Source organism: Microcaecilia unicolor, chromosome 2, assembly GCF_901765095.1.
Source record: "Microcaecilia unicolor chromosome 2, aMicUni1.1, whole genome shotgun sequence".
Lineage (NCBI taxonomy): Eukaryota > Metazoa > Chordata > Amphibia > Gymnophiona > Siphonopidae > Microcaecilia > Microcaecilia unicolor.
The window spans coordinates 399696301-399716912 of NC_044032.1; the positions used below are offsets into that span (position 1 = coordinate 399696301).

At 40.9% G+C, this 20612-nt stretch overlaps 1 protein-coding gene across 3 annotated transcripts in view; it reads left to right on the plus strand.

Annotated features, from left to right (window-relative positions):
* ANKRD17 (ankyrin repeat domain 17) overlaps positions 1–20612 on the plus strand; it is a 374674-nt gene that overhangs the window by 164213 nt on the left and 189849 nt on the right. For all 3 annotated transcript variants that reach the window (XM_030190627.1, XM_030190626.1, XM_030190628.1), the window contains 3 exons: positions 2894–3085; positions 8194–8303; positions 17877–17964. In XM_030190627.1, the coding sequence (XP_030046487.1) occupies positions 2894–3085; positions 8194–8303; positions 17877–17964 (390 nt within the window). The remainder of the gene's footprint in view (positions 1–2893; positions 3086–8193; positions 8304–17876; positions 17965–20612) is intronic.

Genomic DNA, 20612 nt, shown 5'->3' on the forward strand with positions numbered 1-20612 from the left:
GTAATTTTAAACAATGTCCACGCCCGATTTAAAGTCCTAACCTTTGCAGCTGATCCTTTCAGCTTATTTTTAACCATTTCCCTCATTTTGTCATAGTGGCCCTTTTGAAAATTAAATATTTCTACAGTAGATTTCCTTAGTCACTTCACTTCAGCTCAAATTTGATTATGTTACCAGCGGATCCAGCACAGTTACCTCTCGTACAATGCCCCGCATTCCCCTAAGGACTAGATCCAAAATAGCACCCCCTTTTTTTGGTTCCTGGACCAGTTGCTCCAAGAAGCAGTAGCGCAATTCCCTCTCCAATTGAATCCGCTCTATCATGAGATATAACACAGTCTCCCATTGATTGTCCTCCTTCCACCAGGTCTCTGAAATGCCTATTGTTTCTACTTCTTCATTTAGTACTATACACTCCAGTCCTCCTATCTTATTTTGAAGGCTTTTAGCATTTGTATATTGTATTTGTATATTTCAGATTGTCTTTTTTCCTTGCATCTACAGGCTGCTTTGAAGTTAATGGGATAATTTGCATCCTTTACTCTCTTCTCCAATTGAACACTCCTGGCTTTCTTTCACCATTATTGAAACGTCTCTATTGGGATTCCCTAAAGATCCTGTTTCTATAGTATCCTTCAAGGATACTCCACACTGAACAATGTGCTCCTGGGCGACTGTCTGTCTGCTCCTCTCCTCCCCCATTTAAGTTTTTAGCTGCTCTTTCTCCTTTTTAAATGTTAGTGCCAGCAGCCTGGTTAAGGTGGAGTCCATCTTTTCGGAACAGGCTCCTCCTTCCTCAGAATGTTGCCGAGTCCCTAACAAATCCCTCATCCCTGCACCATTGTCTCAACCATACATTAAGACTTTGGAGCTCTTCCTGTCTCTTGGAACCTGAGCGTAAAACAGGGAGTATTTCTGAAAATGCTACCCTGGAGGATCTGGATTTGAGCTTTCTACCTAGGAGCCTAAATTTGTCTTCCAGAACCTCCCTCCCAAAAGTTCCTGTGTCATTGGTACCCACGTGTACCAAGACAGCTGGCTCCTCCCCATCACTATCTAAAATCCTATCTAGGTGACACATGAGGTCCACCACCTTTGCACGATCCTCACGTCTACCAGCCACCCAGCAATCTACATGCCTACTAATTGAATCACCAACTAAGACGACCATCCTAACCCATGAGTACCATGGATTAAAAGTATGAAAATAAAAGGCTTTTTTTCAATTCATTTGTTCTTTTTTTTGGATTTCCTTTAATAAATTTTTACTCCATGCTTGCTACTGACTGACTGAAGAGAATTATGGCTTCAGCTTGGAAAAGAGATGGCTGAGGGAAGATATGATTGTGGTCTACAAAATTCTGAGTGGTGTAGAACGAATAGAAGTGAGTCGCGTTTTTAATGTTTCAAAAACTACAAAGACCAGGGGACACATAATGTTATTACATGAAAATTATTTTAAAACAAATAGGAGGAAAATTAATTTTCATTCAGTGAATAGTTAAGCTCTGGAACTCATTGCCAGAGGATGTGGTAACAGCAATTAGTTTATCTTGGTTTTAAAAATGGTTTGGACAGTTTCTGGAAGAAACAGAATACTGGGCTAGATGGACCATTGGTCTGACCCAGTATGGCTATTCTTATATTCTAGCAAGCAAGGCAGGAAGGTATGTAAGTGTGCTATTGGTTATACACTGCTGTGTATAATAATGATGCTTTCTACTTAAAGAATGTTGTGAAGAAATATGTGTCATCTCATTCCTTGAGATCATCAATGAGCTGTGATCTGTTGGTCCCTGCCCCACAGCATTATAGGTTGGAGCGAATAAGACATAGTGCTCTGTCTATTATAGGCCTTGTGGAGTGGAACAGACTACTGTTGTGGTTGAAAAATAAGCCAAGGTTGCTAGTATTTAAAAGACAGCTGAATAAGTACTTGATATGCTTGGCCTATTATACCTCTTTTTAAAGAACATTACTTGGACATCTGAGCTCAGGTTGTTGGAATCAATCTCTGAAGTTTAGAGTTGACTGTTTTGCTGAAGCACGTGCTGTTATGTGGCTGTGATTGTTATTTGACGTATGCTCTATTGTAATCTGCTCTGGATAAGGGCAGATTAGAAGTAAATTCTAATTCAACTATCAAGCTAGAGAGGGCAGCTCTGCACTAACAGCTTAGGGAGAACTTACCAAGTGTGTGTGCATTATTGTACTGTGCACAGGGTAAGCAGCCTCGCTTTACTAAAACTGTTGAAAGAATTAAAATTCATATATTGTGATAGTGTTGCTCAAAGGAATGGAAGAAATGAAAGGTTGTACATATTTTGTAATAAGTGCTGAAGAAACTGCAGTATCAGTGCCATGAAACACCAGTCTGGCACCTTATAGCCAAACCAATTTATTGAGGCATGAGCTTTAGAGAGAGAAGTGGACCCTTGTTCTTGAAAACTCAAGTCTCAATAAATTGGTTTATCTGTAACAGTGTTATTCACTCCCAGTCCTCAAGGGCTGTCAAAGGGTATTTCTAATGATTATATGTAAGATAAATTTGCATATGCATTATCTTCATTATATGCAGATCTCTCTCTCTCTCTCTCTCTCTCTCTCAGAGGACTGGGAGTGAATACCATTGTTGGAGAGATTAATCATTTTATTGAGGCACAAGTTTTTGAGAATATAGGTCCGCTTTCAGATACATCTAAGGAAGTAGAGACTTACCTCAATAAATTGGTTAGTCTATCAGGGGCCACATGTTATTTGTCAGTTTACTACTCCAAAGTAACATGGATACCCCTCTGTTTAAATACAGAATTGGTTCTGTTACATTTTCAGTGGTGTGTTTTATGTTCCAGCTATTCTTTATAACATTTTTGTATTCTGTCTTATGCTGAAGGTGCAAATATCAATGCACAGACGGAGGAGACTCAAGAAACTGCCTTGACATTGGCTTGCTGTGGAGGGTTTCTGGAAGTGGCAGACTTCTTAATCAAGGCAGGAGCAGATATAGAATTGGGCTGCTCTGCCCCTTTGATGGAAGCTGCGCAAGAAGGTCATTTGGAGTTGGTGAAATATTTGCTAGCTGCAGGTAAGCAGACAAGATTATGTGAGAACATTTTACAACATACTAAACGGAACCTCCTAGCATTCCCCACCCCCTCTACTCCCAAGACATCCCAGTGCACTGAACCTTTTGTTGGAGGAAGACGATTTACCCACTGGTGAGTTGCAAAACACAAGAGGTTTGCTTGTTGCAAGAGCTGACATTCCCATGGCATCATTATACTCTAGTTTCCTTTCTCCCAACAACTCTTTAAAAGGAGTTTGGAAAATGGAAAATGTCAGTGCAGCATGATTTTTCAGCCAATAAAGGGCAATGTTTTGATAATGCAATGTGTCTAGAGGGAGGCGAAGACCTGCCTGCCAAGTTTTGTCTATCAATTCAGAAGGCAGCTGGAAAGTTTGCGTGGATGTTTGGAGGAAGCTGCACATTTAGAGCCTGATAATTCAGTGTAATTTATCAGGTTAAGAATATTTCCTGCCTAGATAAATGCCACTCAGTGGGGCTAGAAGGTCTAGGGATGTTAACCAAGGTAGAGCCCAGACGTTATCAGGGTATTTAGCTATTTTTCTGTCCTGACTTGTCCATATTGTTCTCTGGTACCAGTATCTGGTTATAAATTTAAATGCTGTACTTGGCGTTTTTTGTAAAGCAATGCTGACCGCAGAGTTTAACTATCAGGAGTTGGAGCTTTACTGCCTAGGGTGGTATTTGCTTTTGCTGGTCAGTTCACCTGTGGATCACTGATGTGAAGCATTTAGGGAGAAAATTGCAACCTTACCCCAGTCAGTTCCACTAGTCTGAATTGTTTCTGCTTTTGAACATTTGTACATAAGTACATAAGTATTGCCATACTGGGACAGACCAAAGGTCCATCAAGACCAGCATCCTGCTCTCTTGGCAGTTGCTTCTCTCTTACATCTGTTATGGTTAAGCATGATGGTAAGCTACCAATGCACCCTTCAACTGACTTAATACAGCTCTGTGCAATTCTAGCCTACCTCTCCTTAGGATGGGAAGTTGGTGCATCCCTTTCTTTGGATGCAGAGTGCTAGTACAAACCTGGGAGGATCTAGATTTGCCAGAATCTTGAACAGGTTGTAGCTTATGCTTTCCTGAAGTTGATCCTATTAGAGTTAGCTAACATGGATATTGTATGGAGGATTCAATGCTGAGGCTGGCAGAGCTGTTGGAGGGGGTCCCTTAAAGAGATGTGTAGACTCCTGCTTTGACTTTGCTTTATGCAGATGTTCCCCATGTGACCACAAGGGTCTGCCTTCCATTCTAGCTGAACAGTGTGTAGCCTCATGGTGAGCCCTAGATGGCAGTAGAACAAACAAAAGGTGATCATTCTGTGATCTTAGAAACTGTACAGGGGTACGCAAAATGAGAACATCAAAAAGCGCCATAAGGCATTCAACCTTCACTATCTTGGCAACTGATAGCAAGAGTTTTTGAACTTGACCTATAGCTCACTGGCAACCATTGAACAGTCCTATGAAAAGGGGCAACATGATCAAATGTACAAAAGACAAATGGCAGTACTCTGTGCAAACTGTAGATGTTTGAGGAACTGACAAATACCATTATAAACAATGCTGCAGTAATCCAGACAACCAAGTACGAGTGCAAAACAAACAAAAAAAAAGATAATGGAGCCTTGTGATCTAAAGACCTAATAGATCTAATTAAAGAGCAGATTTAGTCACTTCTGTCACTAGATTTTCAACAGATACAACTGAATTAATTTTTTGTGAAGGACCAATTGGAATTAGTGGACTTAGAAATAAGTTAAACAAAATGGGTGGCAACACAGATCATTGTGGAATGTCCATAGAAAGCTTGATGAGCAAGGCGGGGGGGGGGGGGGTATTCATTTATTTATTTTAAACACTTCTAACCTGCCTATAGACTAGGTGGTTTCCATAGAAACATATCAATGTAAAACAAAACATTATCAATTAACAGAAATTAGTGAATACTCTGAAATAACGATCATTCTCAAAGGAGGCAAACCAGTCATAGACGGTACCCCCAATCCCTGGAATGGATAAACAATGTAACAACAAAGAATAACCCACCAAATCAAAGACAGTGGACAAATCAAGTAAAAGACCATCACAAAGTTGAGAAACTGTTGAATATCACTAGCACTTCTCTTTGGATCTGTGTGCATCACAACACACTGTCACAGGTGAAGAACATTAGTTTCATTCAAAAATTAATATAGTTTAGACAGTGCTATCAAGTTCTAGTCTGAGTGCAATAAAACACAAATGTTAAAATGTCAGTGACAACTGCACAGACGATAGAGCATAAAATATTAAAAGCAGATAAAATCTAGTCATCAGTCTGCTAATTTTTAAACATTTTGATAGTCATACATCAAGACTAAACAGCTACATTTTAACTCTTTTTTGAAAATCCAGTATATCCATCGCTGATCAAAACTCGGCCTCATAAACTAATTTAATTTCACATTTCTTATTTGTCCAGATAGACTAATCTATACAACCATGTTATGTCCCTCGACCAGCAAATGGAGATAGAAAAAAGACAAGCAAGTTCCGGTGACATCACCAGTATAAGAGCAGGTGCAGCTTGGAGCTTACCTTCCAGCAGATGGTCAGGCTTTTTTTTTTTTTTGGTGCAGTGATCTTTCTTTTGACCTGATTCCTGCAGTCCCGATCTGTGACCAGGACTGGACCAGTTCAGTCCTTGTGTGTCGCATCTCCCAGGGATCCTCGTAGTCCCTGGTTGAGCTTGGGGCTTTTGCCTCTGTTTTGTTGCCTTGCTTAGAGTTCAGCCCCTCCTCCCCTCTCCAGACTCAATGGGAACTGGCATTAAAAAAAAAAAAAAAAGGTTCCTCTGGGCTCATTCTGTCTTAGCAGGCTAGAGCACTGTCAGACAAAAAAAAAAAAAAATGAACCCACACCATTGGGACTTGAGACAGAGGTTAGTTTATCAGGTGAGGGTAGGAGGTTGGAAGGCAGAAGGCTTGTACCAACAGTCGAGGTTGCAGCACCCGAAGTGCACAGTGTTTCTCTTCTTTAGCGCTGTTGGGGAGAACTTTGCATGCCTCACAAGTGCTGTTGTTCCTGTGCTGGCTTCGATCATCCTGTCCTGATTGGGGGGGGGGGGGGGGGGGTCGGCTAGATTCTGCAATGGGGCCAACTCCAGAGCTGGTAGGCAACATGTTCCAGCCTTCTACACCTGTGGTTACTTTGGCTGTGGGCTGACGAGTTGGGGGTCATCTTTTATTCCAGCTGTGCAGCTCCTGCCAGTTTGCCTGCAGTTGAAAGTCCGTCTTCTGGGGATCTGAGTGGGCCCGTTCCAGGTATTTGTTTGGGAACTCAGCTTGGGGACCCCATGGGGGGGGTGTCTGGCTGGGAGTTTGGGCTAATATTGGCAGCTGCCATATCAGAGTGGGCCTTGGCCATCTAGAGGCTGCCTGATTTAGTGGGCCTGGCTGCGGGAGGGGGTAGTTATTTGGTCCCCCTCCTCCACTTCCCCGGCCGGGCAACTAAGCAAGCTTGGACATTGAATGGTGGATTCTGAGGACCTTCCTTCTCTTTCTCTTTGTGGAGACTCTGAGTAGAAGATGGTGCTCCAGCTCGTGGTTTTCAGCACGCTCTGATTCCTTGGAATCGGGAGAGCTGGCACCGGGTGCTGAAGGGTGCTCTCTGTTGGTTTGCCTGTTTAAGAAGTAAGAGCTGAGTGCACTGATTGACCAGAAGTGTGATGTGCTTCAGCTGGGTGCGTCACCCCTGCAGAGTCTATGGGAGGGTACCCTAATTTGGTTGGCTATCGACGACCAACTAGGTCCTTCCCCTTCCACTGGGCGTTCTCAAGGATGATTCTTAGGGACTGGGAGTCCTCAGAATTGGTTCTGTGAGGGGTTAAACTTATAGGGCGCCTCTACCTCCTTCCCCAGAATTATCTGGAAAAAGTTTTCCCAGTACCAAAAGTGATGACCAAAAATACTATGTTCCTGGGAGAGGGTGGCTTCGCATTGAAGGATCAGCAGGACTGCAAGCTGGAGTCCCTTTTGAAGCAGGGCTGGGTGGAGATTGTGCAAGCAGACTTCCTCAGTTGCCAGGACCTGGCCCAGTGGATTAGTCTGTGTGGTGGCCTTCCAGCTCATCGTGGACTGCTGGGGGAAGGCAGAAGTTAATCTCGTGGCATTTTCTGTCAACATGAAGTGCCCATTGTTCTTCAGTCGCAGAAGTGCTTGTAGCGCTCTTGGGATGACTCACTGGTCCAACTTTGACCTGCTTAATTTCTCCTGTGTACGCATTTCCTTCCTGGTCCCTGGTGGGCAGATTGTTGTGTTGAATTGCGCCTCATCCCTGCCTAGTGATTCTGGTGGCCTGGGGCGACTGAGATGGTTGTGGTATGCAGACCTAGGGATTGATGGTGGATAATCTGTTTCCTCTTCCTAGGGGTCGGAGGGTTCTTCTGTAGGGCCTGATCATGATGGGAAAATTCAAATCTCTTTGGCTTATGGCTTGGTTCTTGAGCGGAAATGCTTGAGTCGTTGGGGAAAGGCTAAAGTGGCTAGAGCTCTTCAGCGTGGAGAGAAGACGGCTGAGGGGTCATATGATAGAGGTCTATAAAATAATGAATGGAATGGAATGGTTAGACGTGAATTGCTTGTTTACTCTTTCCAAAAATGCTAGGACTAGGGGGCATACAATGAAGCTACAAAGTAGTAAATTTAAAACAAATAGGAGAAAATATTTCTTTACTCAACGTGTAGTTGAACTCTGAAATTCGTTGCCAGAGAATGTGGTAAAAACTGTTAGCAGGATTTAAAAAAGGTTTGGATAACTTCCTAAAAGAAAAGTCTATAAATCATTATTAAGATGGACTTTGGGAAAATCCACTCCTTATTTCTAGGATAAGCAGCATAAAATGTATTGTACTGTTTTGGTATCTTGCCAGTTTCTTGTAACCTGGATTGGTCACTGTTGGAAACAGGATGCTATCCGAGTATGGCAATACTTATGTTCTTATGAGTGAACTAGAAGAGGATATAGAATTGTTTCTCATTTAATGTACAGTTTCTGTCTATCAGGTACTAGGTATTACCTACAAATTTAAGCTGAACCTGAAGAGATACTTTCTTTGCACAGGGGCTAATGTACATGCAACAACAGCAACAGGAGACACAGCATTAACATATGCATGTGAAAATGGGCACACTGATGTAGCAGATGTCCTCCTTCAGTCAGGAGCAGACCTGGTAAGCTTTTGTTCTTATATTTATACACATTGTCCAGGAAAAAATGGGACCCCCAACATTTTTCCAGATAACCCAATAAGAAAAATTACAGTATTAGTATTATTGACAGGTTGTTACTGCGATTAAGGTTTTACAACAAAATAAGACATACTGTGTAAAGCGTTGGAGTAATGTATCTTCAAAGGTCATACTAAAGGACCCTTTCATTAAGGCGCGTAGTTGCCTACCCACATCCAACGCACATCAGATTAGAACTACTGCCCGGATACCACGTGCCCCGGGTGGTAATTCTATTTTTGACACGAGTCCAAAATGTGCAGCAGAAAATATTTTCTATTTTCTACCATTTGGTGCTAGCCGAGCGGTAATCGGCAGTGTACACACACTGACGATTATCACCCTGTTAACGTATGAGACCTTACCGTTAAGTCAATGGGTGGCGGTAAGGTCTCAGGCCCAAAATGGATGCATGGTCATTTTAATTTTGCCATGTGTCCATTTTTGGCCGCAAAAAAGGGCCTATTTTGCAGGCGTTCTGAGAAATAGACCTGTGCGCGTCCAATGCATGCGCCTACACCAGTGCAGGCCATTGTTTGGCATGCCTGCAAAAAAGGCCCTAAATGTTTAAACAGCTGTAAAGAATTTTGAAACTATGCAAGGGGTCCTGTTTTTTCCATGCACTGTGTAGATGCACTTAACCACGAGCTTAAAATGAGACCAGTGTAAACGTTTTTGCTGGTAGATATTTTAACGCTTCATAAGGGTAGCTATTTTTTTTTAATTCTCACCCAAGGCATTGAAATCTTAGCCATTTGTTTTAATACTGCTGTCTTAACAAATTATAGGCTTGCTCACACAGCCTATAATTTCTCGTTCTTCAAGGGGAAAAAAGTGTTGCTGGCATGCAATTCAGTTTGGACTGGGTCATGGGTCTCTTCCATTTTGGTTTAATTGGCATTTTGGTTTAATTGGAAGTGAGTGTTAATGCAACAACATACGGAATAGCAGTTAGTGGAGATTATTCCTTTGTAATGCCTCAGTTTTGAGATTCGGTTAATGAAATAGAAGTTATTTGAGGCTTTATAGACAGATTATGGTTGACAAAAGACACAGAGGTTCATTTTCAAAGCACTTGGACTTACAAAGTTCTATAGGTTACTATGGAACTTTTTAAGTCTAAGTGCTTTGAAAATACACCTCAATGTGTTTGCCTCCTAAAATAAGATATTTATCTCAGAATGTGAGGGAGCTTTTGCTACATTAAGTTTTGGGAATCTCTGAAATAGGCTGTTGACACTGTACCAGAGTACGTTACTGTCTAATAGTCCTTTAAAGGCTGTGAAAGAGTAAAAGGTAGTAGTTTAACATATGCAGTTATAAGTTTAAGATTATCTTTTCTAAGGAATGTAAGTTTCACTCTCCCATCATTCTTGAAAGGTTTGGGAAGTTAGGAGTGTTCTCTTGAGTATGTAAATTTTATGAAGGGTAGTAATATTGTTCAGTTTATGAATAGGACATCTTTGGTGTGGTTGTATCAGTGTTTTCCCACGTTGGTCCTGGAGTACCCCCTTGACACTACCTCTATTATATGTAAATGTCTTTTGAGCATATTCATTGTGGATATCCTGAAAACCTGACTGGCAAGGAGATACTCCAGGACCGATTTGGGAAACACTGGGTTGCATAATACTGTTGTCATTTCCCAAGGAGGTTTAATAAACAGGAGTGGAAGTGAGCTTATCTAGTCCATTGTAAGCAAGGAAGCCAATTAGGACAGTCTGAGTTTCCCTTCTCAGCGCAGCCGTCATCCCCATTTACTCAAAACAAAGCAAGCAAACCTATGAACTGCTGCATCCACATTGTTGTTTTTTTATCGTTGGTCCATCTGTAACAAGTCTAAATCTGTTTCAATTGGATAGGCAGTGCCTTAAAAGGTGGAGGACAAAGGTTTTGTTTTCTTTTACTTATTGGACAGCTTTTTAATTTATTTGAAAGCTTCCCATTTGTAGATATTTCATGAAATAGCAATTGAATATCACTAAAACAGCTTTAAAATTATTATAGCTGGTAGAAACAGCAATTTTAAACTCTGTATTTTGTGCTCATTTTTCTACACTAAAAACTAAATAAATACACTGTATACAATACAGAAGGCCAGATTTCAGTGAGGATATCATGTTTCCTGATGGGTTCATCTTAAATGTTGTAATCTGCCTTGGGAAGCATGGTGTTATAAATTTGATGGATTATATTGAAATTAAATGGAAGTAGAATTAAACTCTCCTTTCACTGGGGCACATGTATTCACATCTTCACCTGTATTGTAGAGCTTTACCTTTTTGATACACAAATGGATTATTCTGTTGTTTGAGTATGTTTCAGGGACAAGTGGTTTATAAGTCAAAATAATAAAAATATTTCTGTCAAACAGATCTCTCATCAGTAACATCCAAAACTTAATTTTTTATGTTTTAATCATCTTTATTAAAAGCAAAACATGTTGGTTGATAAGCTTCATACAGAACAAGAAAAAAACAGTATCCAACATGGCACAATAAAAACTTTTACCCCAAGAACACTTCCCCTCCCTTACTCCCCTCCCTCCCTCCCTATAAGCCCACCTGACTGTTTCCCCCCTCTGAAATAACACAACAGATGTACAGATCAGTATGACTCAAAGCATTTCATAACAAGTAAAGTCATAAACAAAACAGTTTATACCAAATTGTTTAACCACGCTAAAAATAATAAGCAAATAAATGACATGGGCTTTCCTTTCTCTTTGAGATAACAAGTTCTACTTCGTAACAGAAACTTTTTAAAAATAGGATAATTGAAAATAAATGCACCCATTGGTATTTAAGGTCTAGACGAAAGTAACAGCTGCTATTAAACAGCACTCCACTGGAGGGATTAGAGGACGTTGCCGCCTATTATCCCTGTGGTTTCTGTCCCCCTCAAATGCCAAACTAGCAAGGGAAATCAAGCTCTGTGACAGTGCTGGAAAATGTACTGGCGCAAACACGTTTATGAGCAGGTTTTCAACCCAGTGAAATTTTCTACATTTTTGTTTCTAAAATAGATGCTTATGCTGTGTGCATTTGGCACACGAATGCCAATTTTTCCTGTATTTTGGAACAGCGTCTATGTTGTCAGATCCTGTTCTGAAATTAGAGGACGACCGAAACTGGGTGTTTTGGTTTTGGCTGAAACCGAAACTGTTACACTCCACCCCTGATATCTCCACAACCCCACTTCCCTCCCGACCACCCATAGGCCTCTTTGTTTTAAGTGTCAGCGGCAGTGTTTAAATTTAAAGGGTAAAGGGGTCATGGATTTGAAATACTTCCTTCCTGTGTAGTTTACATATTCTATATGCGGGTACTTTTTCTGTCCCTAGTGGGCTCACAGTCTGTTATTCAGATATTCAACACCTTTGTTCATGTAATGGGTGACACTGACCATTCAGGTGGAGCCACTATCTGGATATTCAAACTGCTAACCAGTTGGTGTTGGACAGAAAAGTACTGTCCTAATTTATCTGGGTAGTTATCCCAGTAGTTGTATGGATATTGCATGCTTCAGATTACTGGCAGCTCCATCTTTGTTTTGTCAATACACCACTCTTGGCACTAGCCAAATACCCCCGAATTCTGTAAAAGTTGCTAAAGGTTGCATGCACTAATTTAGACATGTGCCCAATTTGCAAGTGCAATTTTAACAAGCCAATTAGCACAGAATTGAATGCTAACAATCAATTATTGGTGCTAATTGGCATTAATTATAAATTGCGCACGTAAATTTACATGCGGATCCAAAAGAGGGTGTGGCCATTTGAGAGTCATGGGTGGATTGGAGGCGTTCTCACAATTTATCTGCGTTGTTGCAGAAAAAGGGGATTCACACCTAATTTAGACATGAGGTTTTATACCAGGGTTTTAATTGGTATAAATGATCGTGCCTAAAAGTAGTTGCGGTTCCTGGCGCAAAGTGCTATTCTATAAATGGTGTCTAACTGTGAGCATCGTTTATAGAATAGCGCTATTTTTTGGTGCTGATGTTTTTAGACACCATTTATTGAATTTAGTTCATAGCATTGAGCCAAGTTATAAGAATATTCAGCAGCATAATCCAGATGCTGTTGCCAAATATCCATGGCCAGTGCTGGCTAATGCATTTATTTGGGTAATGACCGCCGTTATCTATATAAATACCAACTAAGTATTGTGCCCCAAGATTACGGAGGACTCTGTAAAAAGATAAATAGCAATATAAGTAGTAGGCTTGTACGGGCAGTGCGGGCACCTTGCAAAAAAGGCTTTACATTCTTGTATATCTTTCCTATTTTGCTGTCTGATACATTCTGAATTTTATTTTTCTCAGTTGGAATTTGTTTCACTGCTCTACATAACCACACTTTCAACAAGAGAACAATTACAGAAAATTAATTGTGAAACCAAATAATCTTGATTAGATACACTGTAAATACTCTTTGACTGGATGCTTAGTGAAAACCCCTTTAGCAATAATAACAGTCATGGTTTATTTAGGCTAAGTGTCTACCAAATTTGCACAGCAGGACTGTGCAGTTTTTGTCCCCTTTCAAGGCAGAATGTCTAATGTCTGAAAAATGGAGATGGGTAGGAGACAGGGGAAGGAGAGCGATAGAGGGGGAAATGGGAGTGCTGGGAAAGGGATGAGAGGGAAATCAGTAGGTAGATGAAATGTGAAAAAGTTAGACTAATAATTAGTGGATGAGAGAGAGGTAGAATGAGGGTAAAATTTAAATGAGCAAATATAAACACAGAGAAGAGGAAAGTAAAAAAATAAAACAAAACCCCATAAAAGATTAGAACCAGACAGATACAGAGAAGGAAAGGAAGAAAAAAAGTGAGAGAGAAAATGGAAAGGCAAACCTGGATAAGAATTTAGGAGAAGACTGACACAAGTAAGGTAGAAAACAGACTGGTACCAGCACAATTAGAAAAATAAAATACCTTTACAACAAAGGGGGAGAGAAGGGGATATAGTGTGCAGGGAAGGAAGTAAGGTGACAGAATTAAGTTGGAATGGGGGAGAAGAGGGGGGGAAGTACTGGAATGGGATGGGGAAAGATCCTGGCTTGGAGGAGGGGGAGAGATGATGCTAGATCAAGTAGCATCATCAAAAATGTTTGATGTTGGAAGCAGATTTAAAGAACTGATATAGCTTCAAGGATCACTAAAATATTGGGACATTAAGCTCTTCAGAGAGTTGTGCTTTTGACTATTGCTGGGTGAATATGCAGGAGCTGCCAGCACAAGATAAGTATATGGTGAACAGTTTGGAAAAAGTTATGTGATGGGATGTACCTGTATGTATGCAGTATATAAATATTATAATAATATCTCGCATGTATACTGATATGATCTGATTCTGTAAGCAGTAAACATATTATGTAAGAATGGGTTTTGTAATAAATCAGATATGAAGAGAAAATAGTTGTCTGGAGCATACTTTAGTACTTGAATATACATAATACATCCAGAACTTAATTAGTATTTTCTCATTTCCATCTTCCAAAATTCCAGATGTATAGATCAGCAGGACCCAAAGCAGTCAAAAACAAGTAAAATCAGAAACATAGTTTATACCTAATTATTCAACCACCCTTAGGATTCACCTTCGGGTTTAAAAAGCAAAACCATGTGCATGAAAGAACTGGATAAACAAATTAAAACAAAGTTTAAAGCAAACGCCCTTAATATGTAATCCTTGGTAGCAATAATGAAACAGTGATGGAAATTTCACATAGCAAGCAGCCTGAGCCAACATTTATTTTCCATTGAACATAATTAACTTTGTATGAACTTGGCAGCTAATAGTGTGCTGAATTGTCATTTTGACTGACTCTGGACAGTTCTGCATGAAATAAACCCTTCCCTCATTATTCAATACCTTCTCTGTGAAATAGTAGTAATAAAGTAGTAATAAAAAAAAGGTAAGTGCATTTTTATAATATACCACTGCAGTCCACAAAACAAAAGGAGCAAGTTCTCATGCCATTTTTTCTCTTTTGATGTAGGCACAAGAAAAAAAAAAAGATGTTATGTCCTCCCAGGTCTCAACCTTATTAATGATTTTTTTTAAAACTGTACTTATAAATAGTAAGTCTGATTGTTAAGCACCTGATACTCATAATGTCTGTTTTGATGGCCCTTTACTAGGTGAAAACATCAGAATATAGTGAGTCCCTATAACCAGCCCCTCCAAATAACAAAATGATTACGATTTAGAAGTAATTATTACTCTAATCTATGAAACTAATACTTCCTCTGTGTACATCTGTATTCTGCACAAGCTGGCATGTTGAAAAATATAAGCGAGATCATCATGAAACGCCTAGCCACCTACCTGGGGCTAACCCTGCGGCCACTTAGAGGGTCTATCCCCAGCATAGCTCAGGTCCACCTGCACCTGGGCATGTGCTCTACACTAGCACTCTCCTCCCGCTGACAGGGTCCCAACTGCCTCTGGGCGAGTCTCCCGCTCTCAAGTTATCCCCAGTGATTCCTAGGTTACTGGGGCCCCACAGTTCCTAGAAAGCACTCACAATCCCAACACACAAACCACTAGGATTCTTAGTCGGTACAGACAAGCAGAGTCAGTAAACCAAACAAGGTTTATTGCCATAAAAAATATTGAACAGTGAACTATAAAAACAGATGGAAAATAACAGGTAAACTATCTGTTTGTTTTCTTGAACCTATACTTTGCACCTTCAATCTTTTTGTCTTCCTATGTCTCATTGCTCCCACTATAGGTGCCTATTCTGTGGGTGCTTGAGCATCTGTAATATACTCTGTTATATATCCCTGGCTTAGGAGCCAGAAGTGCCATGCTGCAGGAGAAGGCAGGAAGGATGTTTCCTAGGCTACTGCTTCTGCCTCCCCCTGCAGCCTATTGGTTGGTTAGTAATCTCTAACCAATGAGCAGCAGGAGGAGCAAAGATAAACAGTGGAATAGAACAGACAGACCTCCAGTTTTTGGTCTGCTATAGAGGGGGAGAATGGCTGAGGGGGAGGTAGTGGGAAAAGAATGAAGAGGTGAGAGAGGGACAGAGTACCTACAAAAGGGCTGGAAGAAGGGGAGGCTAACTGTAAAAGGAAGAATTATGGCTGGGAGAGGAGGAAAAGTAGGGGAAGAGAATGGAGAAGAGGCTGGGTATTGGAGCTGAGAGATAGGGAGAAAAGTAGGCATATGCAGTGAGAGCTGAAAGACATGGACTATGAGAGGGAGAATGGAGCTGAAGGGAACGCAAACTGGAAAGGAGGAATTGGAATGGACTGTGATATGAAGAAGTGAGTTAGGAGTTGGCAGAAGAAAGAGAAGCAGAAACAGATGAAGAGGTCTGGAAGGGGGGTGATAGGGGAGATAAGATTTCTAAGTTGAGAGGATCATAGTGGAGGGAAGAAGCATTAAGGGGTGAAGAGAAAGATGGAAATGGCAGGAAAGGGGTGAAAATAGGAGGAGACTAGTGAAGGTAACATGCTGTGGAGAAACAGCATGTATGAAAAAGGTCTAGGCACGGAGGGGAAAAAAAAGAAAGGAAATGCTAAAGAAATGAAAAGACAGGATAGCAAGGCCCCCCACACACAATTAACCCAGCCCAATCAGCACCGGCAGGGAGATGCATATTGGACCTCATTAGTCATGGGTGGGGGGGGGGGGGGGGGGGGGGGGGGGGGGTAAGCTGATATCTGCTGTTTTCTTCCAGTCCTTCCCTCACTGTGGTAAGTAAGGTATTTTACTGGAGGGATAGGGAAACAGGAGGGAGATGTTGTGGCATGTAGTGCATTGAAAAGAAAATCTTCCTCTTAAAAAATTGCTTTTTCTTGGCAGCTATGATATTAGAGGGGCTATAGTTAGAGATTGAACTGAGGGAGAAGGGAGATTAACACTGTTCCTCTTCACAAAAATAATACAATATTATCCCCCCATAATGTTCCCCTGGAGGTAGCAGTGGTCAGCTTAGTGGATGTACTGGGCTATTTGAGCCCAAGGAAGTAGCATAGTTGCAGCCATCGTAAGAGGTGACAGGTGACTGTGGTTGGCATTTGCAGGTGTTAGGAGTACTAGGGGCATGTAGCTTCATACACTTCCTGATTTGGCTCCATGGCTTTCCTCCTGCTCAGTTGCTGAATCCTTTGCTCTCCACTTTACCTTTGATGAAGCTCTGCAGTAACCTTCCAGCTTTTGACTCAGCTCCTTAAGCCAGATTTTTATTCCTTGGTCATTGAAGCCATATCAGGTAGGTGGGACAGAACACAGTGGCCTAGTATGAGTGCATACTCTCCGTGTCTGGGGCTGTGGAACCTGCTCGCCCACCCAGCATGTAATTTCTGAGGTTTCAAGCTGTGGTCCTAGCTATGCTTCCAGGGCTCAGGGTGGGTATGTGGCAGAGAATCTCATGGGCTCTGCAGGCACACAGTTTGCATTGGCTGGAGTCTGTGAGTACCAAAAGTGCTGCAGGGAATGGAGAAGCAGGAGCAGTCCCAGAAAAGGATGCGCCTGGGGCCAGGGAGAGCAGAGAAGAGAGATGATCCAAGCCTGTGGGAGACGGGGAATCACACATTGAGAGAAAAGAAGTTTCACCTGCAGAGGAGAGGGAGAAGTGAGAAGGAGTAGCGGGTAGGTGAGGAGAACAGAAGGCCGGGTTAAGAGGATGTAGGAAGTAAAGCAGGCAGAGCGCTTTAAACCCCATGAACCCAAATATACAATTCAAATTATGCCTGTGCAGGAGAGGAAAATAAAAAGTGCAGTGAGAGTAAGGAGGGACGAAAGTGGACAAGGTGGAGGGACAAAAGTTAGGGGAAGTGAAAGAATGGGGGAAAGAGAGCAGTGTAGAGGGGCTGAGGGGAGAGAGAAACTGATGACTGATTGGAGGAAAGTGTGATGTGAATAGGCTGAAAGAGGCAGAATGTGTTCAATGTGGAGCAACTGCAGGGGATCTGGGGGAAAAGAGACTGGCAGGAATTTGAGTATTTCGGTAGATTTTCATTTGGCTACATGAGTCTTCCCAAATCCACATTACTTGCTTTGCTCTTTACATTTAAGAGATGGGCTGGTCACTCTCAATCAGCTGTACTTTGTTTTTCTTTCTTATTTTTGCCTGGGGAAGGAATTTGTGTTCATTTACAAAAGTTGGCTGCTATGGTTTCTGGGGCCTAACGCTGCTCGCCTTCCTGTTTTACTATAGGAATGGTCTTGGTAGGGTGATGTTCTGTGTTTATTTTAAACCACATATATTGCTTAGCATTGAGACCAAAAAATTCCACCTTGGTCTTATCAATTTGTACAGTGCCCCTTCAGTGAAGCAAACTCCTACTTTATTAAATTTTGATAGACTGTGGAATATGAAAAACGTATGAGGTTTTGAAGACTTTTTTTGTACTACCCTCACTCTCCCTTACCTGATAAATGTGTGCCATTAAATTAATAGATTTTATTTTTATTTGATGATTACTTATATGCAGTTGACTTTTTAAGAGCAGATCCAATGGATTGGATGTTTCTAACTGAACTCTTTCCTAGGAGCATGAATCTGAAGGTGGGAGGACCCCTTTAATGAAAGCTGCAAGAGCGGGCCATGTCTGCACAGTCCAGTTCTTGATCAGCAAAGGTAGGATTTGAAAATAGTTATAAATGTTAGTAAAGTAAATGAGTCGGCAGTCAAGTTGTGGGTGATAACCTTTTCATTAGACTAGAAGTTCTATTTTACATAGGACATCTAGGTCAGAAAAGGGATGTCCAGTTAAGACATTCAAAGTTTTCCAGAGTACACATGTGTTTGCTGGTACATACCTTACAAACAGCCATTTTGCAAAAAATCTCATTGTGCATCGAAACTTACATGTATAGGTGCTGTGAATACATGTGTAAGTGCTGGATTTTGTAAAATTACATGTACAAGATGAGCCAATTAAGGAGCTGAGTTCTAAATCTCAAATTTGTGGCTTTTTGAGGTGGTCTTTATAGCCAAAGGATAAACAGATTTGCCACCCCTCTCCCTCCTAAAAATCTCATGTTCATATGAGCAGTGTGCTCACACGTATGCATGATCCAGAGAATGTATGCATGTCGATGGGAATTTTTTTTTTGGAAGATATGTATATTCCCCTTGTAAATTGGGAAGTATATTTTTAAATTCCACAGCATGCCCCCTTGTAATCTTTACATGTTATGAATATGCACATGCATATACATAACATGGGGGGCTAATAAGCAGGAAACAGACCTGTGTCTAAATTTGTGGTAAATACAAGCCTTGATACAGCGATTTTTTGCAAAACTGAGGCCTGAGTCGGTATGTTTGGAGCCCATGACACTTCTTTATCTATACCTGCATGCTTAAAAGTTAAGCTCAACTTGTTATTATTAGTTCTTTTCATATGGATCCCCCCTTTTTTTGGATTCTGTGGATTCTTTTAGTATCTTTTACCTTTTGAAACACAAGGGTTTTTCTGTCTGTAATGATAACCCCCTCCGATGTTAGAAGAGCACTACGGCTCTCAATGTGAAGCCTTGTGTATATATGTATATGTATATATATATATATATATATGTATATATATATATAGGCTGGAGGTTGGGGAATTCTGAGGCTTTTCCCTTGTTGTATTTTCAAAATTAGAACAGAAACACTCCACAGAATCTTTAGTGGGATAGATTCAAGTACTTTTTTCTGTGCCACTGTTATTATGAGAGCTTTTTCCTATTTTTGATTACTTGGTAGTATTGCTCTCTTTCTCTTTTGTGACATATGCACATGCAAGTAACAACTTTACTGAAATCATTTTGCCCATTTTGAAATGTAAAGTAGCTTTTTACATGTTTGCAAATGCCACCTAATTCTAAATGACTGTCTAGATCAGTAGGTCTCAACCCAGTCCTCGGGACATAGCCAGCTAGTCAGGTTTTCAGGATCTCCACAATGAATATGCATGAAACAGATCTGCATGTGCTGCCTCCACTGCATGCAGATCTCTCTCATGCTTATTCATTGTGGAAATCCTAAAAGCCCAACTGTCTGGGTGGCCAAGGACTGGGTTGAGAATCCCTGTCCTAGATCAATGTCCTCCCTTTGTCAGGCTGTGAGCTGGACTCAAATAGCTATATGAGATAAGTAAGCAACCTAAGACTTCACTGAATCTGTGCTATTAAAAACCAGTGTATCTGAGTTGTTTCCTTACTGACCTGATGAGAAGAGGATAAGTCACAAAAGTTAGTCACTGCTAGATGTATTAAGTTACCTTTTTATTGAACTGTCATCTATGCTCTGTTGCTTGACCCTTATTTCTATACAACGGAAATGTAATATGTGTCCTTGAGCATTATCTGACATACTTAGATGTTGTGTTCTCTTAGCTGATTGGCATCTAAAGGATTGTGTTTAAATCTTGGACCTATACAGGGTGATTCTATAGCCTGGCACATAATAAAGACACGGGTAATGGAGTCCATTTTAAGTGTGTTATGTAAAGAAATGTAGACGCCTAATTTTCTTTACAGATAACTTAATGCATGTGTTTACAATAAAGGGGTAATTGTGTAGCCCTATAGCTAGTATAAATGTCCATGCCTAGATCTTAGCATGTGGAAATGATAGAATTCTATCATTTATGTGTCTGCTTAGAAACATAGAAACATGATGGCAGATAAAGGCCACATGGCCCATCCTCTGTAACCCCTAATTCTTCCTGTTCCTAAGCTATACCACATGCTTATCCCATGTCTTTTTAAATTCTGGAACAGTCCTCGACTCCACAACCTCCACCGGGAGGCCATTCCACACCTTCCAACCCTTTCTGTGAAATAATACTTCCTTAGATTACTCCTAAGCCTATTCCCTCTTAACTTTGTCATATGCCCCCCTCATTCCAGAGCTCTCCTTCATTTGAAAAAGGCTTGCGCATTTCTGCTCATGTACACACCCAGTGATGGAGTATATCTCATCAAATCTTGACATTTGCTTTTTGGCTTGTATGTATTCTATAAGAACGTATTCATTCGTGTAAATAGAATATTTCCATTTACATGCCTTCTTGCTGCCTAAAACTAGGCTGCTCCTTATAGAGTTGCCGCTATTATGTGCTGGTGGACTTCAAACATTTTTCCTACAGGAGCCTAAGACCCATAACCCTGAAAAGTTGAGCCTGTGTAATATGAGGGCACATTTCAAACTGTCTGCACTGCACTGCTATTTATCTTTGTGCGGACTATAATTTTTTTTAAAACAATCTGTGGTTTTAGGCAGATTCCAAATAAAAT